The following is a 13580-nucleotide window of genomic DNA, read 5'->3' on the forward strand; positions in this document are numbered from 1 at the left end:
CTACTGCCAAGTGATGGGAGCAAACTTATGGCAGCATCTGTTCTGGGCTGGAGGCCATCTGTACTGAATGGGGGGGAGGGTCACCCCCCACCAGGCCCCTGTATCTGAATTTTGCTGTGGGCTTGTGGGGGGTGTTGGAACCTGGGGCATGTATTGAGACCCAAAGCAGGAGCCCCAGTCCCATGTGGGGCAGGATCTCTGCAATGGAAAGCCATGCAAAGCATGTTAGAGGATCAAGGAGGAGGGCAGCTGTATAGCAGCATCACTTATAGTAACAGCACCCCCTGAGATCAGCCTCTCCCCAGGGCTGGGCAGGCACATCTCCAGCATGTGGCTATACCTTACAGTGCAAAATGCTTTGCACACTACTGCTGCCCTAAGCGCCACAACTCCACCTCTTCCAGGCTGGCCCGGGTCCCTGGAGCAGTGCAGCAGGCCAAGTTGACACGGTGCCTTTAGAACTGGGCAAAGAACTGTTGCTGAGCACACTTAGGCCACGTGGGGTGAGTTCAGCACTGCTCGGGATCAGGCCTTGCATGCAGGAAACTATCCCCATCTCACTTGGCACAGAGCCAGCCTGCATGTGCAGGAAGGAGCTAGGCCCATGTGCTGGCAAAGAGAAAACACAGGTGCTTCTCTGTTGGCCTGGGACGTGTTTCTTTGGCTTTTCATCTAAGCCACATCAGTGGACCCGGTGCTATTGGCTCAGTTATCTCTTCAAAGTGGTATGGCCTGGGCCTGCCAACCCGCAGTGTTTGCACTTCAGACAGCACAGAGGCCGGGTCCCTAACTGGCTGTGGGGGAGCTTGTGAAAACCAAGCGGACGTGCATTGGCCTTCTGCCGACTGCTGATATTCTCCACATTGCCGTTCCCACGCACCCTGCCAACAAACCTGTACATTAGAATGGTCCTACTAACACATGTTCCCTGGGAACACAGGCCAAAGGAGCTCAGCTTGCAGCCAAGGGACTACTGGGGGACATGGGTATTTGCCCAGCCCTGATGGCGACTAACACATCCCAGCTCCTAGGCACAGCTGCCTGGGGTGCCCAGAGCTGATCAGCTGCAGGGTTGGATTGCTGGGAAAACCAGGGAGTGAATGCTTTCTGCTCCCTTCAGAAAGAGTCAGGAAGTCACAAACTTTCAGGCCAGAGGCATTTATTGTTTGAGCAAGCAACGTAGGTTCAAACAGTCTGTGAGGTGCAGTCCTGGGGCATCCAGCGCACTGCAGGTGACACAGCCAACCAGGAGCCTTGTGGGATTCAGGGCTCTCCAGTAAGAAGTCCATGTTTACCTCAGGTGCCACCCTGGGGTCCCTGCAGTGGCAGTTTGGGTGCTGCCCATCACCTTGCAATGGGGGAGTGTGGGAACCCCCACCTCAGGAAGATATCCCCCCAGTAGACTTCCAGCCTGCACCTAGAGCCTGTCCCCAGGGGCAGGCTGGGAGTCTGCCCAGCCCCTGGGGAAGGAGAGGGACCCCAAGGTGGGATGCTTTCTTGGCTTGGCATGAAGGCACAAAAAGGATCTCTCTGCTGGGAAGGGCCAGAGGGGCATTTCCGTCGGGCTGGCTCTGAGGAGGGATCTCAGCTCCTATAGAGGGCAACTGCTTGCGCATGTGGCTCCTTTAAGAGTCCCAATTTTCCTTGCACAGAGCAACGCTGGGGCCAGGAAGGGTCTGGTCTCCCAGCTCCTGTTGGGGTAATCCTTGTACTCTCAGCCCCCATTCAATATCAGGAGCAACAACAGTCCCTGCGAGCAGCTCGGGTCTGTGCAGGCTTCACTATGGGAGCCCCCCAGATGGCTGCTGCTGGGGGGGGGTGGTGCTGGGTCAGACTTGGAATTGGCCCCCGCTGGAACTATGAATACTTTCCCCTTCACCGAGGGTGCATGTGAGGAGACTGGGACACACTCCCACCTGTGTTGGGAGGCTGGAGCCCTCGCCCCCAAGTGGTGATTGCAGGGCTCTGGATCATGTGTCTCACAGTCCCACCCCAGGGGCAAGTATTGATGGCCTCCAGTCTGCAGATGCTCTGAGCCTGGGGGTAGATGGGGAGCATTGTCTCCAGCCGGGATTGCATCAGCTTCCAGCTTTCAGCATTCGTACTGTGGGGGAGCACAGTGCCCGTTCCTGGGGAGGCAAAACAGCTGTGAGCCTAGGGGGAGAGTACATCACCCCCATACTCTAGGCAGCGGGATCTCCTGATTGCATGCCCCCATTCTGCTCCCCAATTCATCTCCATCCCCCTGCACACCCACCATTAGTGCCCCCATCTCAAAAGGGTGAACCATAGAAACAGGCTCAAACCCAGTCCCCAGCTCCAACCACCCCCAAGTCGGGGGGAGGTGGGGGCTCAGGACTGAGGGGCAGAGCTGGCGGGCAAGGGGGAACCTAGGGCTGGAATAGAAGGGGGCTGTGGCTCTGGACTGAGAGGCACCAGCAGAACTGTGCATGTGGGGAGCCCAGGGCTGGGTTAGCAGGGAGCTGCAGGTTGGGATTGAGGGGCACCAGCAGAGTGGGGTGGATAGCCCAGAGCTGGAATAGTAGCACTCCCCCGGAGCTCCAGACTCACCTGCACATCTTGGTGCTGCACTCCAGGCCGTGCCGGCAGTAGGCTCCCAGTGGTTTGCTGCCCACCATCCTCCAGAAGGGCGTCATCCTGACTGCCCGATGGCGTGTGGGTCCCCCATCAGGGCCTGACTTGAGAATGGCAGGTGGGGAGGAGACCTGGCGGGCTGTGGCGCTGAGCAATATCCTGCTCCCGGCAGGACCTGATGTTCCCTAGAGTGACATGAGAGGGCTGGTCAGTCCCACAGAGGGAGTTGCTAGGGCTCACCTCCGTCCCCCAACTCCTCTGAGACTGGCATCAGGTCAGCACTACACTCCACCAAGGGGCAGGCCAGTCACAGCATGGGCTTTGTGATCCAGAGGCCCTGGGACAAGGAGAGCTGGAATGGGAGAAGCACCAACATAAGAGGTGGCCACCTGGCATTCCAAGGCCCAGGCTGGGGTGGGGCAGGGAGAAGTTCAGGAGGGAACAGCCCCATGCCCTCCCAGTTCAGTACAGGGACCTCCTCCTCCTCAGTCATCACCTGTTCTCTAACGCCCAGCCTAGCGAGCAGACCCCAATGGCCATTGGGGGGATCTAACATCAAGGCAGCTGGATCAGACCTTGGCTGTGGTGTGGAGAGAGCCAGCAGATGGGGCGTGCAGGGAGTTCCCCGTCTGAAGACCCTTGGTCAGCCCCAGCCACCTGGAGGCTAGTTATGATGTTCAATCCATGATGATGTGGGGCAATACAGGGCTCTCCGGGGGAAGCACTTGGCTCTGGCATCACAGAGAGCCTCACATATTGGTGCCCAAAGTCCTGCCCCCATGCTCATCACCCTGTGTAACAGACAGGGAACTGAGGCACAGAGGGATCAAAGCCATTCATGTAGGGACACACATGGAAGCAGTGTCAGGGCCATGAATAGGACCCAGGAGTCCTCTCCTTCTCTGCTCTACTAGACAGCAATGCGTCTTGACTGGGTGAGAGCTTCCCCTGGAGCTGCAGAGGGGTATGTATTGTGTGTCTCTTAAACCCACAGATCAGTCTCACCCCAGCCCCAGGGGTGGGACTTGCAGGTTGGTGGGACTGGGCTCCAGCAGTGTGGTAGAGGAAGAGATCCCAGGTGGCAGTAAGAAGCAGGTGGGAGGGACCATGCTGGCCACGACCCTGCAGTGCAGCTCTGTCTCTGTGGCTGGGGTCATCATCCAGCAGCCCCTGCTGTGTGAGTGCCATTGATGCTGGGGGGATGGGCCAGATCTCCCTGTGGCCTCACAGTCAAACAGGGAGGGAGCAAGATGGTCCCAGCATGGGCAGCAGTGGGCTCCAGCATTGTCCACTTGGCTGGGATTTCTGGCCATGGTCCCTATATGAGCAAAGGGTGAGAATCATAGCAATATAGGTCTAGAAGGGATCCTGAGAGGTCATCTAGTCCAGACCCCAGCACTGGGCTTATATTCCAGTTCATAATTGAAAGAAAGTAGTCTTGCAGACCATCTAGCAATACAATATCCTGCTCTTCCCAGTCCTTTCGTGGTGAGCAACGTTGTCCAAGGGCTGTGGTCTGTGCGCAACTTGAACGTGCGGCCCCACAGGTAAGTTCTCCATTTTTCTGTAGCCCAGACACAAGCAAGTGCTTCTTTTTCAACTGTAGAATATTTTCTCTCAGCATTACTTAGTGTCCTTGAAGCAAATGCAATAGTCCTCTCTGTATTGTCCTCATGAAGTTGTGTGAGGACAGCCCCAAGTCCATAATCAGAAGCATCAGTAGTTATAGTTGTGGGCAATGCGGGACTGAATAATGCAAGTACTGGACTATGTACAATCAAGCCTTTCACCCTTTCGAAACTAACTTGTGCATCCGTTGTCCACACTAAGGTTGAACTTCTCCGTAGTAATTCTCGTAACGGTTCAATGACAGAAGCATAATTGGGAATGAATTTTGCATACCAGGAGGTAAGACCCAAGAAGGAACGTAAGGTTTGCAAATCTGTTGGAGGAGGAGCATTTGAAATTGCCAGGATATGATCTGGATCAGGTTTTAGTCCAGCCTGTGAAATTGTATGCCCCAGAAAGGGGAGTTCAGTTTGTCTAAATTTGCATTTGGACCTATTGAACTTGAGGCCTGCTTTGCTGATGCAGTTTAGTACAGACTGCAGGTTATTGTCATGCTCCTCGGTAGTATTTCCAAACACAATAATATCATCCAAATAGCACTGAACTCCATGTTGATTCTTCAGAATCAATGACATCATTTTTTGAAAGGCACTTGGGGCTGATGCGAGACCATATGGAACACGTTTAAAACGAAATAGTCCCTCATGTGTAATAAATGCTGTGAGCTCTCTGCTATCTTTGTGCAACATAACCTGGTGGTATGCGCTCTGCAAATCAAGAGTAGAAAACATCTTTGCTCCACGGAGTTCTGCAAATACTTCCTCTATGTGAGGAAGAGGATGGCTGTCAATCACAATAGCTTTATTTGGCTCCCTTAAGTCCACACAAAGGCGAATGTCTCCACCCTTCTTCTGCGTCACTACTATAGGTGAAACCCATTCCGAGGAGTTAATCTCTTCAATAATGTCCTTTTGAACAAGTTTTCTAAGTTCCTCTGAAACAGCTTCCCTGACTGAAAATGGTAAGCGCCGTAATTTCTGTCGTACGGGCAACACATTATTCCGCATTTTAACTTTATGCAGAAACCCATAAGCATAGCCGAGTTTCTTCTCGACCTGGAGTTGGGTCCCAGTTGAAACTGGTGTGTGTACCGCAAGAGTGCTTTGCTGAGGAAGATCAATTCGTCCATTAACTACCCTGAGATTTAAAGCAGCTAATTAAATCTCTGCCAAGGATACGAGTGCCTTTGTGAACAATGTAGAATTCCGCAGTTACACAGCGATCACCAAAAGTAACTATTGCTGGCAAGCAGCCATGTACTGGAATATGGTTTTTCAAATAGCATACCAAGTGAAGTTTGGGTTCAGTAAGAGGCACATCTTTAAAGTAATGCAAATAGATGGAATCAGGTAGTATAGATACTGCTGAGCCGGTGTCCAACATTAGCTGAATAGAGTGTGATTTGACTGAGGGTATGGCAGAAACATTTACAGTGCACTTTATCTGTTCTGGAATATGTGCAGTAGTGATTTTGTCTACACTCAGCACAGTAACATCTGGTATGGTAACTGCATGCACCTGTTGATTGAACTGGCTACTGCGACATACTTTAGCAAAATGCCCAATCTTTTTGCAATGATTGCACTGAGCTACTTTTGCTGGACATACTGTGTAGCTTGCAAGATGTTGTGGGGATCCACAGCGAAAGCATGCTTTTACTGTATTTTGCATTTGCTGATTCAGTGGCTTTTCATTAGTTTTCCTTTTGCAATTGTTTGTCTGCAGTGATAGTGAACTTTTCTGCAAAGGAATCACAGCCTGGACTGGGCCTGCTGTACCCTGGCTCATTATTTTGGCTTCAGCTGTAGCTGACTCAATCTGAGTAGCAATGGTTATTGCTTTTTCTAGTGTAAGTTGTGGTTCTAGAAGTAAGCGTTCTCTTACATGAAGCATGGTTGTTTTCTCAATGAGCTGGTCTCTAATCATCTCATCTGCCATATTCCCAAAGTCACAAGTTACAATCAGACTCCTCAGAGAAGCCATATACTGCATTATAATCTCCTCTGGTTTCTGCTCACGCTGGTGAAATCTGTAGCGATTAGCTACTACATTCACTTTTGGCACAAAAAAGTTCTTTAATGCAGTGAGTTCAGTCTCATATTTATCATCTGCAAGGGGAAAAGTGTAAAATATATGCTGCCCTTCTGCTCCAAGGCAGTGGATTAGCAGAGCACTCTTTCTTACTTCAGAAATCTCTGTAGCACTGATTGCAAGCAGATAAGTCTCAAACATACGGATCCAGGCAGTAAAAGCAATTAGAGGCTCACCTGGGCTTTGCTGAAAAGGTGCAGGTGGGTTCAGAGGCAGAAGATCCATCCTCATCGCCAAAATGTTGTATCCACCAAGCAAAGTATTAACAACTTCAACAGAACTTTATTTACAGCGGAAGTCTTTTCTCCAAGCTGTAGCTGCACACTCTGTAACTCTCCCAGCCTCCTCAACTCCTCCCCCCTCCTTCCTGTTTCCTGTCCTTTCAGACTCCCATCAGCCTGTGCTCCCAGTTCTAATAATCACATGCAGCATCTAAACACCACAAACAGTCCTGAATGTATCTGAAGACTGTGATCAGGTTTCCCCTCAGTCTTCTTTTCTCAAGACTAAACATGCCCAGGTTTTTAACCTTTCCTCATAGGTCAGGTGTTCTGAACCTTTTATCATTTTGGTTGCTCTCCTCTGGACTCTCTCCAATTTCTCCTGGACAATTTGTACTGGACACGGTACAGCTAAGGCCTCACCAGTGCCAAGTGGAATAGGACAATTACCTCCCATATCTTACATATGACACTCCTGTTAATACACCCCAGAGTATTGGCCTTTTTCATAGCTGCATCACTTCATTGTCTCATATTCAATTTGTGATCCAGTATAAGTGCCAGATCGTTTTCAGCAGTACTACTACCTAGCTACTTATTCCCCATGTTGTAGTTGTGCTTTTGATTTTTCCTACGTGTAGTACTTTGCACTTGTATTTATTGAATTTCATCCTGTTGAATTCAGACCAATTCTCCAATTTGTCAAGATCATTTTGAATTCTAATCCTGTTTTCCAAATACTTGCAATCCCTTACCCCAGTTTGGTGTCAGCTACGTATTTTATAAGCATACTATCCACTCCATTACTGAAAATATTGAATAGCACTGGACCCAGGCTGACTCATGTGGGACCTCACTAGATACACCCTCCCAGTGTGACTACTTCCATTGATAACTAGTCCCTGAGTAGTCTCTCAATCAGTTGTGCACCCACCTTACAGTAATTTCATCTAGACCAAATCTCCCTAGTTTGCTTATGAGACTATCATGTGGGACTTATCAAAAGCCTTACTAATGTCAAGATATATCACATCTACTGGTTCCACCATCCATTACACCAGTAATCCTGTCAAAGAAGGAAATTAGGTTCATTTGACATGATTTGTTCTAGACAAATCCATGCTGGCTATTCCTTATAACCCTATTATCCTCCTGGTGCTTACAAACTGATTGTTTAATAATTTGTTCCAATATCTTTCAGGTACTGATGTTAAACGGACTGGTCTATAATTCCCTGGTCCTCTTTGTTCCCCTTTTTAAAGACAGATAGAGGTATATTTGCCCTTCTCCAGTCTTTTGGGGCCTCAAAGATAATTGCTAGTGGTTCCAAGATTGCTTCAGCTAGTTCCTTAAGTACCCCAGGATGAATTTCATCAGTCCTTGTTGACATTAATACATCTAACATTCAAATATTCTTTAACCCGTTCTTCCCCTATTTGACTTGCATTCCTTCTCCCTTGTTAATATTATGTCGAGCATCTGTTCACCATTAAACTTTTTAATAAAGATAGAAGCAAACTAGGCATTAAACAGCTCAGCTTTCTTGATGTCATCAGTTATTAAATCTCCTTCCCTGCCAAGTAGAGGACCTACATTTTCCTTCATCTTTCTCCTGCCCCTAATGCTGCCTCTGGCCCCACAGACCTTTTTATCCAGCCCTCGAGCTCCTGCCAGGGAGCGGGATTGGGGGCTTGCTCCGCTCAGCCCAGCGCACTGGCTGGGGAGCCGGGTCGGGGGCTTGCTCCGCTCTGCCTGGCACTCCTCAGCCCCTGACTCATAATTCTACCATCTTTCTGCACACACAGAGCCACACTGCAGGTGCGACTTCACCGCACTGCTTCAAATATGCCATTTTTGGGAGGAGGGTGGGGCATAAAGTTACAAGTGAATCTCTCTGCCTCCTCTTGTCCATCCGTATGGGCTCTGGGCTAGAGTGCTATGGTTCAAAATTGACAGGGGCACTGACGTCCGACAAATCCAGGCTACAGTGAGTGCCCAGTTTTTTCACAGTGCATGCAATCTTGTAAAACAGCAGTTTGAAATAAGGGCAGCAGTCAGGGGAGCATCACAGTGTTCAAGGAGTACAATTTGAGTCACCATTTTTCAACGAAACATCCTAATGTATCTTTATTAAACAGAAATAAACTCTACATCACTGAATTGTTAATTTTGTGAGCATTCATGGATACTTGAATTACTTGTACTTCATACAATTTCGATACCCATATGCTCAGGCCAAAACGTTTACCCACCCCTACCCTAATGTATTTAAAGAGTCTCTCCTTATTGCCCTATATGTTCCTTGCTAGTTGTAACTCATTTTGTGCCTTAGCCTTTCTGATTTTATTCCTTCATGTTTTGTTTCTCCTTAGCAATTTGTCCATGTTTCCACTTCTTGTAGGATTCCTTTTTGATTTTCAGGTCATGAAAGAGCTGATGGAACCATATTGACCTCTTCCTGTTCTTCCTGTCTTTCCTTCGCATTGGGATACTTTGCAATTGTGCCTTAATATTGTCTCCCTGAGAAACTGGCAGCTCTGCTGAATTCTGTTTTCCCACAGGACCTTACCTGCCAGTTCTTTGAGTTTGTTAAAGTCTGTTTTTTTGAAGTCCAATGTCCTTATTCTGCTGCTCTCATGCTCAGGTTTGCCAATTTTGGTTGGACATATTCCTGGAGGTTTCACCACATGACATAATCTCTAATTAAAGATTAATTCCTGGAGACTCCAGGACAACGCTGGAGGGTTGGTGACCATACTCATGCTTCCTTTCCTTAGAATCATGAAATCTATCATTTCATGATCACTTTCACCCAAATTGCCTTCCACCTTGAGATTCACTACCAGTTCCTCCCTGTTGGGCAGAATCAAGTCTAAAACAGCTGTCTCCCTGGTTACTTCCTCCACTTTCTGAAACAAGAAGTCATCCCTAACACACTCGAAGAACTTATTGGAAATTTGTTGTTTTGCCATATCACTTTTCCTACAGATGTCTGCATAGTTAAAATCCCCCATTACTACCAGGGCTTGCATACTGGATATTCTGTTATTTGTTCTAGAAATGCCTCATCCAGCTTCTCTTCCTGATTTGGTGGTCTGTAGCAGACCCCTACCATGATGTAGTTCCTGTTTTTTACCCTATTTATCTTTACCCCAAGGCTCTTAACTGGTCTACCTCTCACCTCCTTCTTGACCTCAGAGCAAGTGCATAGATTCTTGATGTACAATGCAACCCCTCCTCCCTTTTTACCCTGCCTGTCCTTCCTCAACAAGTTGTACTCCTTGATACCAATATTCCTGTCATGAGATTATCCCCCCAAGTCTCTGTGGTGCCTATTAAGGAATAATTTACCTTATAAATTAATACTTCCAATTCTTCCTTGTTTATTCCCCATATGCCTTTCATTTGGGTACAGACATCTAAGATGTCAAGCAGATTCCCCCACTCTTTTCCCTCTTGCTGTTTTTATGACCTTGTTGTAATTTTCCATGTTCCCCCAAAATCTAACCCTCTCTTAAGGTGGGTACTGACCTGTGAGCTTTTATCATCTGCCCCCTTACAACCTCATTTAAAACCCTTCTCCCTAGGGTGGCGAGCTGGTGCACAAAGAAAGTTGCTCTTCCCCTTCTCGGTCAGGTGGACCCATCTCTTCTCAAGGATGAGGAGCTGTCTCTCTGCTGGGACCCTTGGCCAGGAGGCCACTCACAGCGCTAGGCCAGGATTCACTTGCCATTTCAAAGTGCCTTGCATTGGGAGTGTGGGCATGGACCTGCCCTGTATGGGGAGACCCCAGCATGTGGCGCTGATCCATACACATGCACCCAGAGCCTCAAAGGTAGTAAAGGGAGTTAGTCATCTAAATACCGGCATTGAGGATGTGGCCCCAGAGTGGAGTCGCTCAGCAGGAGGAAAGGCAGATAGGTCAGAGCGGGAATGGGGGAATAGTCTGGACCAGGGGTAGGCAACCTTTCAGAAGTGGTGTGCCAAGTCTTCATTTATTCACTTTAATTTAAGGTTTCGCGTGCCAGTAATACATTTTAATGTTTTTTAGAAGGTCTCTCTCTATATAAGTCTATATTATATAACTAAACTATTGTTGTATGTAAAGTAAAAAAGGTTTTCAAAATGTTTAAGAAGCTTCATTTAAAATTAAATTAAAATGCTGATTTTACTCCGCCAGCTTGCTCAGCCCACTGCCAGCCTGGGGTTCTGTTCACCTAGGCCAGAAGGGGGCTGAGCGGGGCCTGCGGCCAGGACGCCGGCTGGCAAGGGGCCGGCAGCAGGGATCCCAGACGTGGGGGGGGGGTTCAGGGGTCAGGGCAGAGGACTGGGTGTGTGTGTGGGGGGTGCAGGGGTCAGGACAGAGGGATGGGGGCTGTGGGGGTGCAGGGCAAAAGGCTGAGTGTGTGGGGGGGTTCAGGGGTCGGCAGAGGGCAGTGGGGGTGTGGGGGCTGCAGGGCAGAAGGCTGGGTGTGCGTGGGGGGTGCGGGGGTCAGGGCAGAGGACAGTGAGGGTGGAGGGAGGTTCAGGGGTCAGGGCAGAGGGCTGAGGTGCTCGGCTTGTGAGGGTGCTCCCAGTCCCCTGCCCTGAGTGGCTCATGTCAGGGGGCTGGAAGGGATATGCCCTGTTCCATCCCCTTCCCCAAGGCCCCGTCCCTACCTCTTTTCTGCCTCCTCTACAGAGCAGCAAGCATGCTGTCACTCCTCCCCCTCTCCCTCGCAAGGGCCATCAGCTGATCGGCGCAGGGAAGGAGAGAAGGAGGGGCAGGAAAGTACCAGGCTGGGGGAAGAAGTGGGGGAGGGGGAAGCTTGGCTGGCACAGGACCAAGCTTCTGTCTCCTGCCCCCGCAGGGGAGAGCAGTATGTGTGTGGGGGGGTGCTGAGTGGGGCTGAGGGCCGGGACTGCCGCAGGCAGAAGCGTGCCACTCAAAACCAGCTTGTTTGGCATGCGTGCCGTAGGTTGCCGACCCCTGGTCTGGACAAACTGGGCTATGAGCTTTCCTTAGTTAAGCCCTGTTGCAGGAGCAGTTCCCATTCCTGTCCCATCCCCTCCCATCTGCATGGCTTCTCAATCTTTCTAAACTCTGAGCTCCATGCCCCATTTCAGGCCACGATGGAGGGACAATCAACATGGATTCACCAAGGGCAAGTCATGCCTGACCAACCTGATTACCTTCTATGATGAGATAAGTGGATATGGGGAAAGCAGTGGACATGATATATCTTGACTTTAGCAAAGCTTTTGATATGGTCTCCCACAGTATTCTTGCCAGCAAGTTAAAAAAGTATGGATTGGATGAATGGACTATAAGGTGGATAGAAAGCTGGCTAGATTGTCGGCTCAACGGATAGTGATCAACAGCTTGATGTCTAGTTGGCAGCCGGTATCAAGCGGAGTGCCCCAGGGGTCGGTCCTGAGGCCGGTTTTGTTCCACATCTTTATTAATGATCTGGATGATAGGATAGATTGCACCCTAAGCAAGTTTGCGGATGACACTAAGCTGCGGGGAAAGGTAGATATGCTGGACGGTAGGGATAAGGTCCGAGTGACCTAGACAAATTGGAGGATTGGGCCAAAAGAAATCTGATGAGGTTCAACAAGGACAAGTGCAGAGTCCTGCACTTAGGATGGAAGAATCCCATGCACTGCTACAGGCTGGAGACCAACTGGCTAAGCAGCAGTTATGCAGAAAAGGACCTGGGGATTACAGTGGATGAGAAACTGGATATGAGTCAGCAGTGTGCCCTTGTTGCCAAGAAGGCTAATGGCATATTGGGCTACATTAGTAGGAGCATTGCCAGCAGATTGAGGGAAGTGATTATTCCCTTCTATTCGTAACTGGTCAGGCTACATCTGGAGTATTGTGTCCAGTTTTGGGCCCCCCACTACAGAAAGGATGTGGACAAATTGGAGAGAGTCCAGCGGAAGGCAACGAAAATCTTAGGGGGCTGGGGCACATGATTTACGAGGAGAGGCTGAGGGAAATGGGCTTGTTTAATCTGCAGAAGAGAAGAGTGAGGGGGGATTTGATAGCAGCCTTCACTACCTGAAGGAGGGATCCAAAGAGGATGGAGTTCAGCTGTTCTCAGTGGTGGCAGATGACAGAACAAGGAGCAATGGTCTCAAGTTGCAGTAGGGGAGGTCTAGGTTGGATATTAGGAAACACTATTTCACTAGGAGGGTGGTGAAGGACTGGAATGGGTTACGTAGGGAGATGGTGGAATCTCCATCCTTAGAGGTTTTTAAGGACCATCTTGACAAAGCCTTGGCTGGGATAATTTAGTTGGTGTTGGTCCTGCTTTGAGCAGTGGGTTGGACTAGATGACCTCCTGAGGTCTTTTCCAACCCTAATCTTCTATGATTCTATGACATCAGCGGAGATGGGTGAGAAGCTCAGGACTGGAATAGCAGGGGGCTGCAGGTTGGGATTGAGGGGCACTGGCAGAGTTGTCATGGGGGAGTCCAAGGCTGGAATAGCAATGGGCTATGGGTCGGGATTAAGGGGCACCTGCAGAGCTGTGGTGGGAGGGGAGGAATCCGGGGCTGGGTTAGTAGGGGGCTGTGGGTCGGGATTGAGGGGCACCAGCAGAGCTGTGCCTGCCAGAAGCCCAGGGATGGGTTAGCAGGGGGCTGTGGGTCAGGATTGAGGGTTACCAGCAGAACTGTATGTGGAAAGCCCATAAAGTACAGTCTCTCACAGGCACAGGTAGGATCCAATAGTGCCCTGTGGGAGAAGCAGTCTGGGAAAAGGAGCAGGATTCACAGCACCAGACCCTCATGCAATATCTTTGCAGGTAGTCAAAATCCCTGGGTCCTGCTGCAGTGACTTGGAACCCCACGAGAACCCCGGGCCTCAGGCTGAGTGAGGCTGTCAGGGCTTCCTGCTTCTATTGGCCAGTCCCAGGGAAAGCAGAGGGAGCCTTAAGGGGCTGTCTGAGCTCTGTGCTGCTGTTTGCTGAGGATCCCTGGGTAAAACTGCAGCCAGACTGGGGGAGCGTGTGCCTGGTTATCCAGGTCCCTGTGTGAGCCTGCCTGGATGGTCTT

General features: G+C 49.9%; 1 protein-coding gene across 4 annotated transcripts in view; it reads right to left on the bottom strand.

Moving 5' to 3' along the window:
- Positions 1-1148: 1148 nt before the first annotated feature.
- LEAP2 (liver enriched antimicrobial peptide 2) overlaps positions 1149-13580 on the bottom strand; it is a 34813-nt gene continuing 22381 nt past the window's right edge. For 2 of the 4 annotated variants that reach the window (XM_054038810.1, XM_054038809.1), the window contains 2 exons: positions 2572-2780; positions 1149-2129 (listed from right to left, as the gene is read on the bottom strand). In XM_054038810.1, coding sequence (XP_053894785.1) covers positions 2093-2129; positions 2572-2780 — 246 coding nt within the window. In that variant the 3' untranslated portion in view covers positions 1149-2092. Of the gene's footprint in view, positions 2130-2571; positions 2781-3091; positions 6484-13580 lie in introns of those variants that run through there. The other 2 variants (XR_008446093.1, XR_008446092.1) reach the window with 2 other exon arrangements.

Source organism: Malaclemys terrapin, chromosome 9 (assembly GCF_027887155.1).
Source record: "Malaclemys terrapin pileata isolate rMalTer1 chromosome 9, rMalTer1.hap1, whole genome shotgun sequence".
NCBI lineage: Eukaryota > Metazoa > Chordata > Testudines > Emydidae > Malaclemys > Malaclemys terrapin.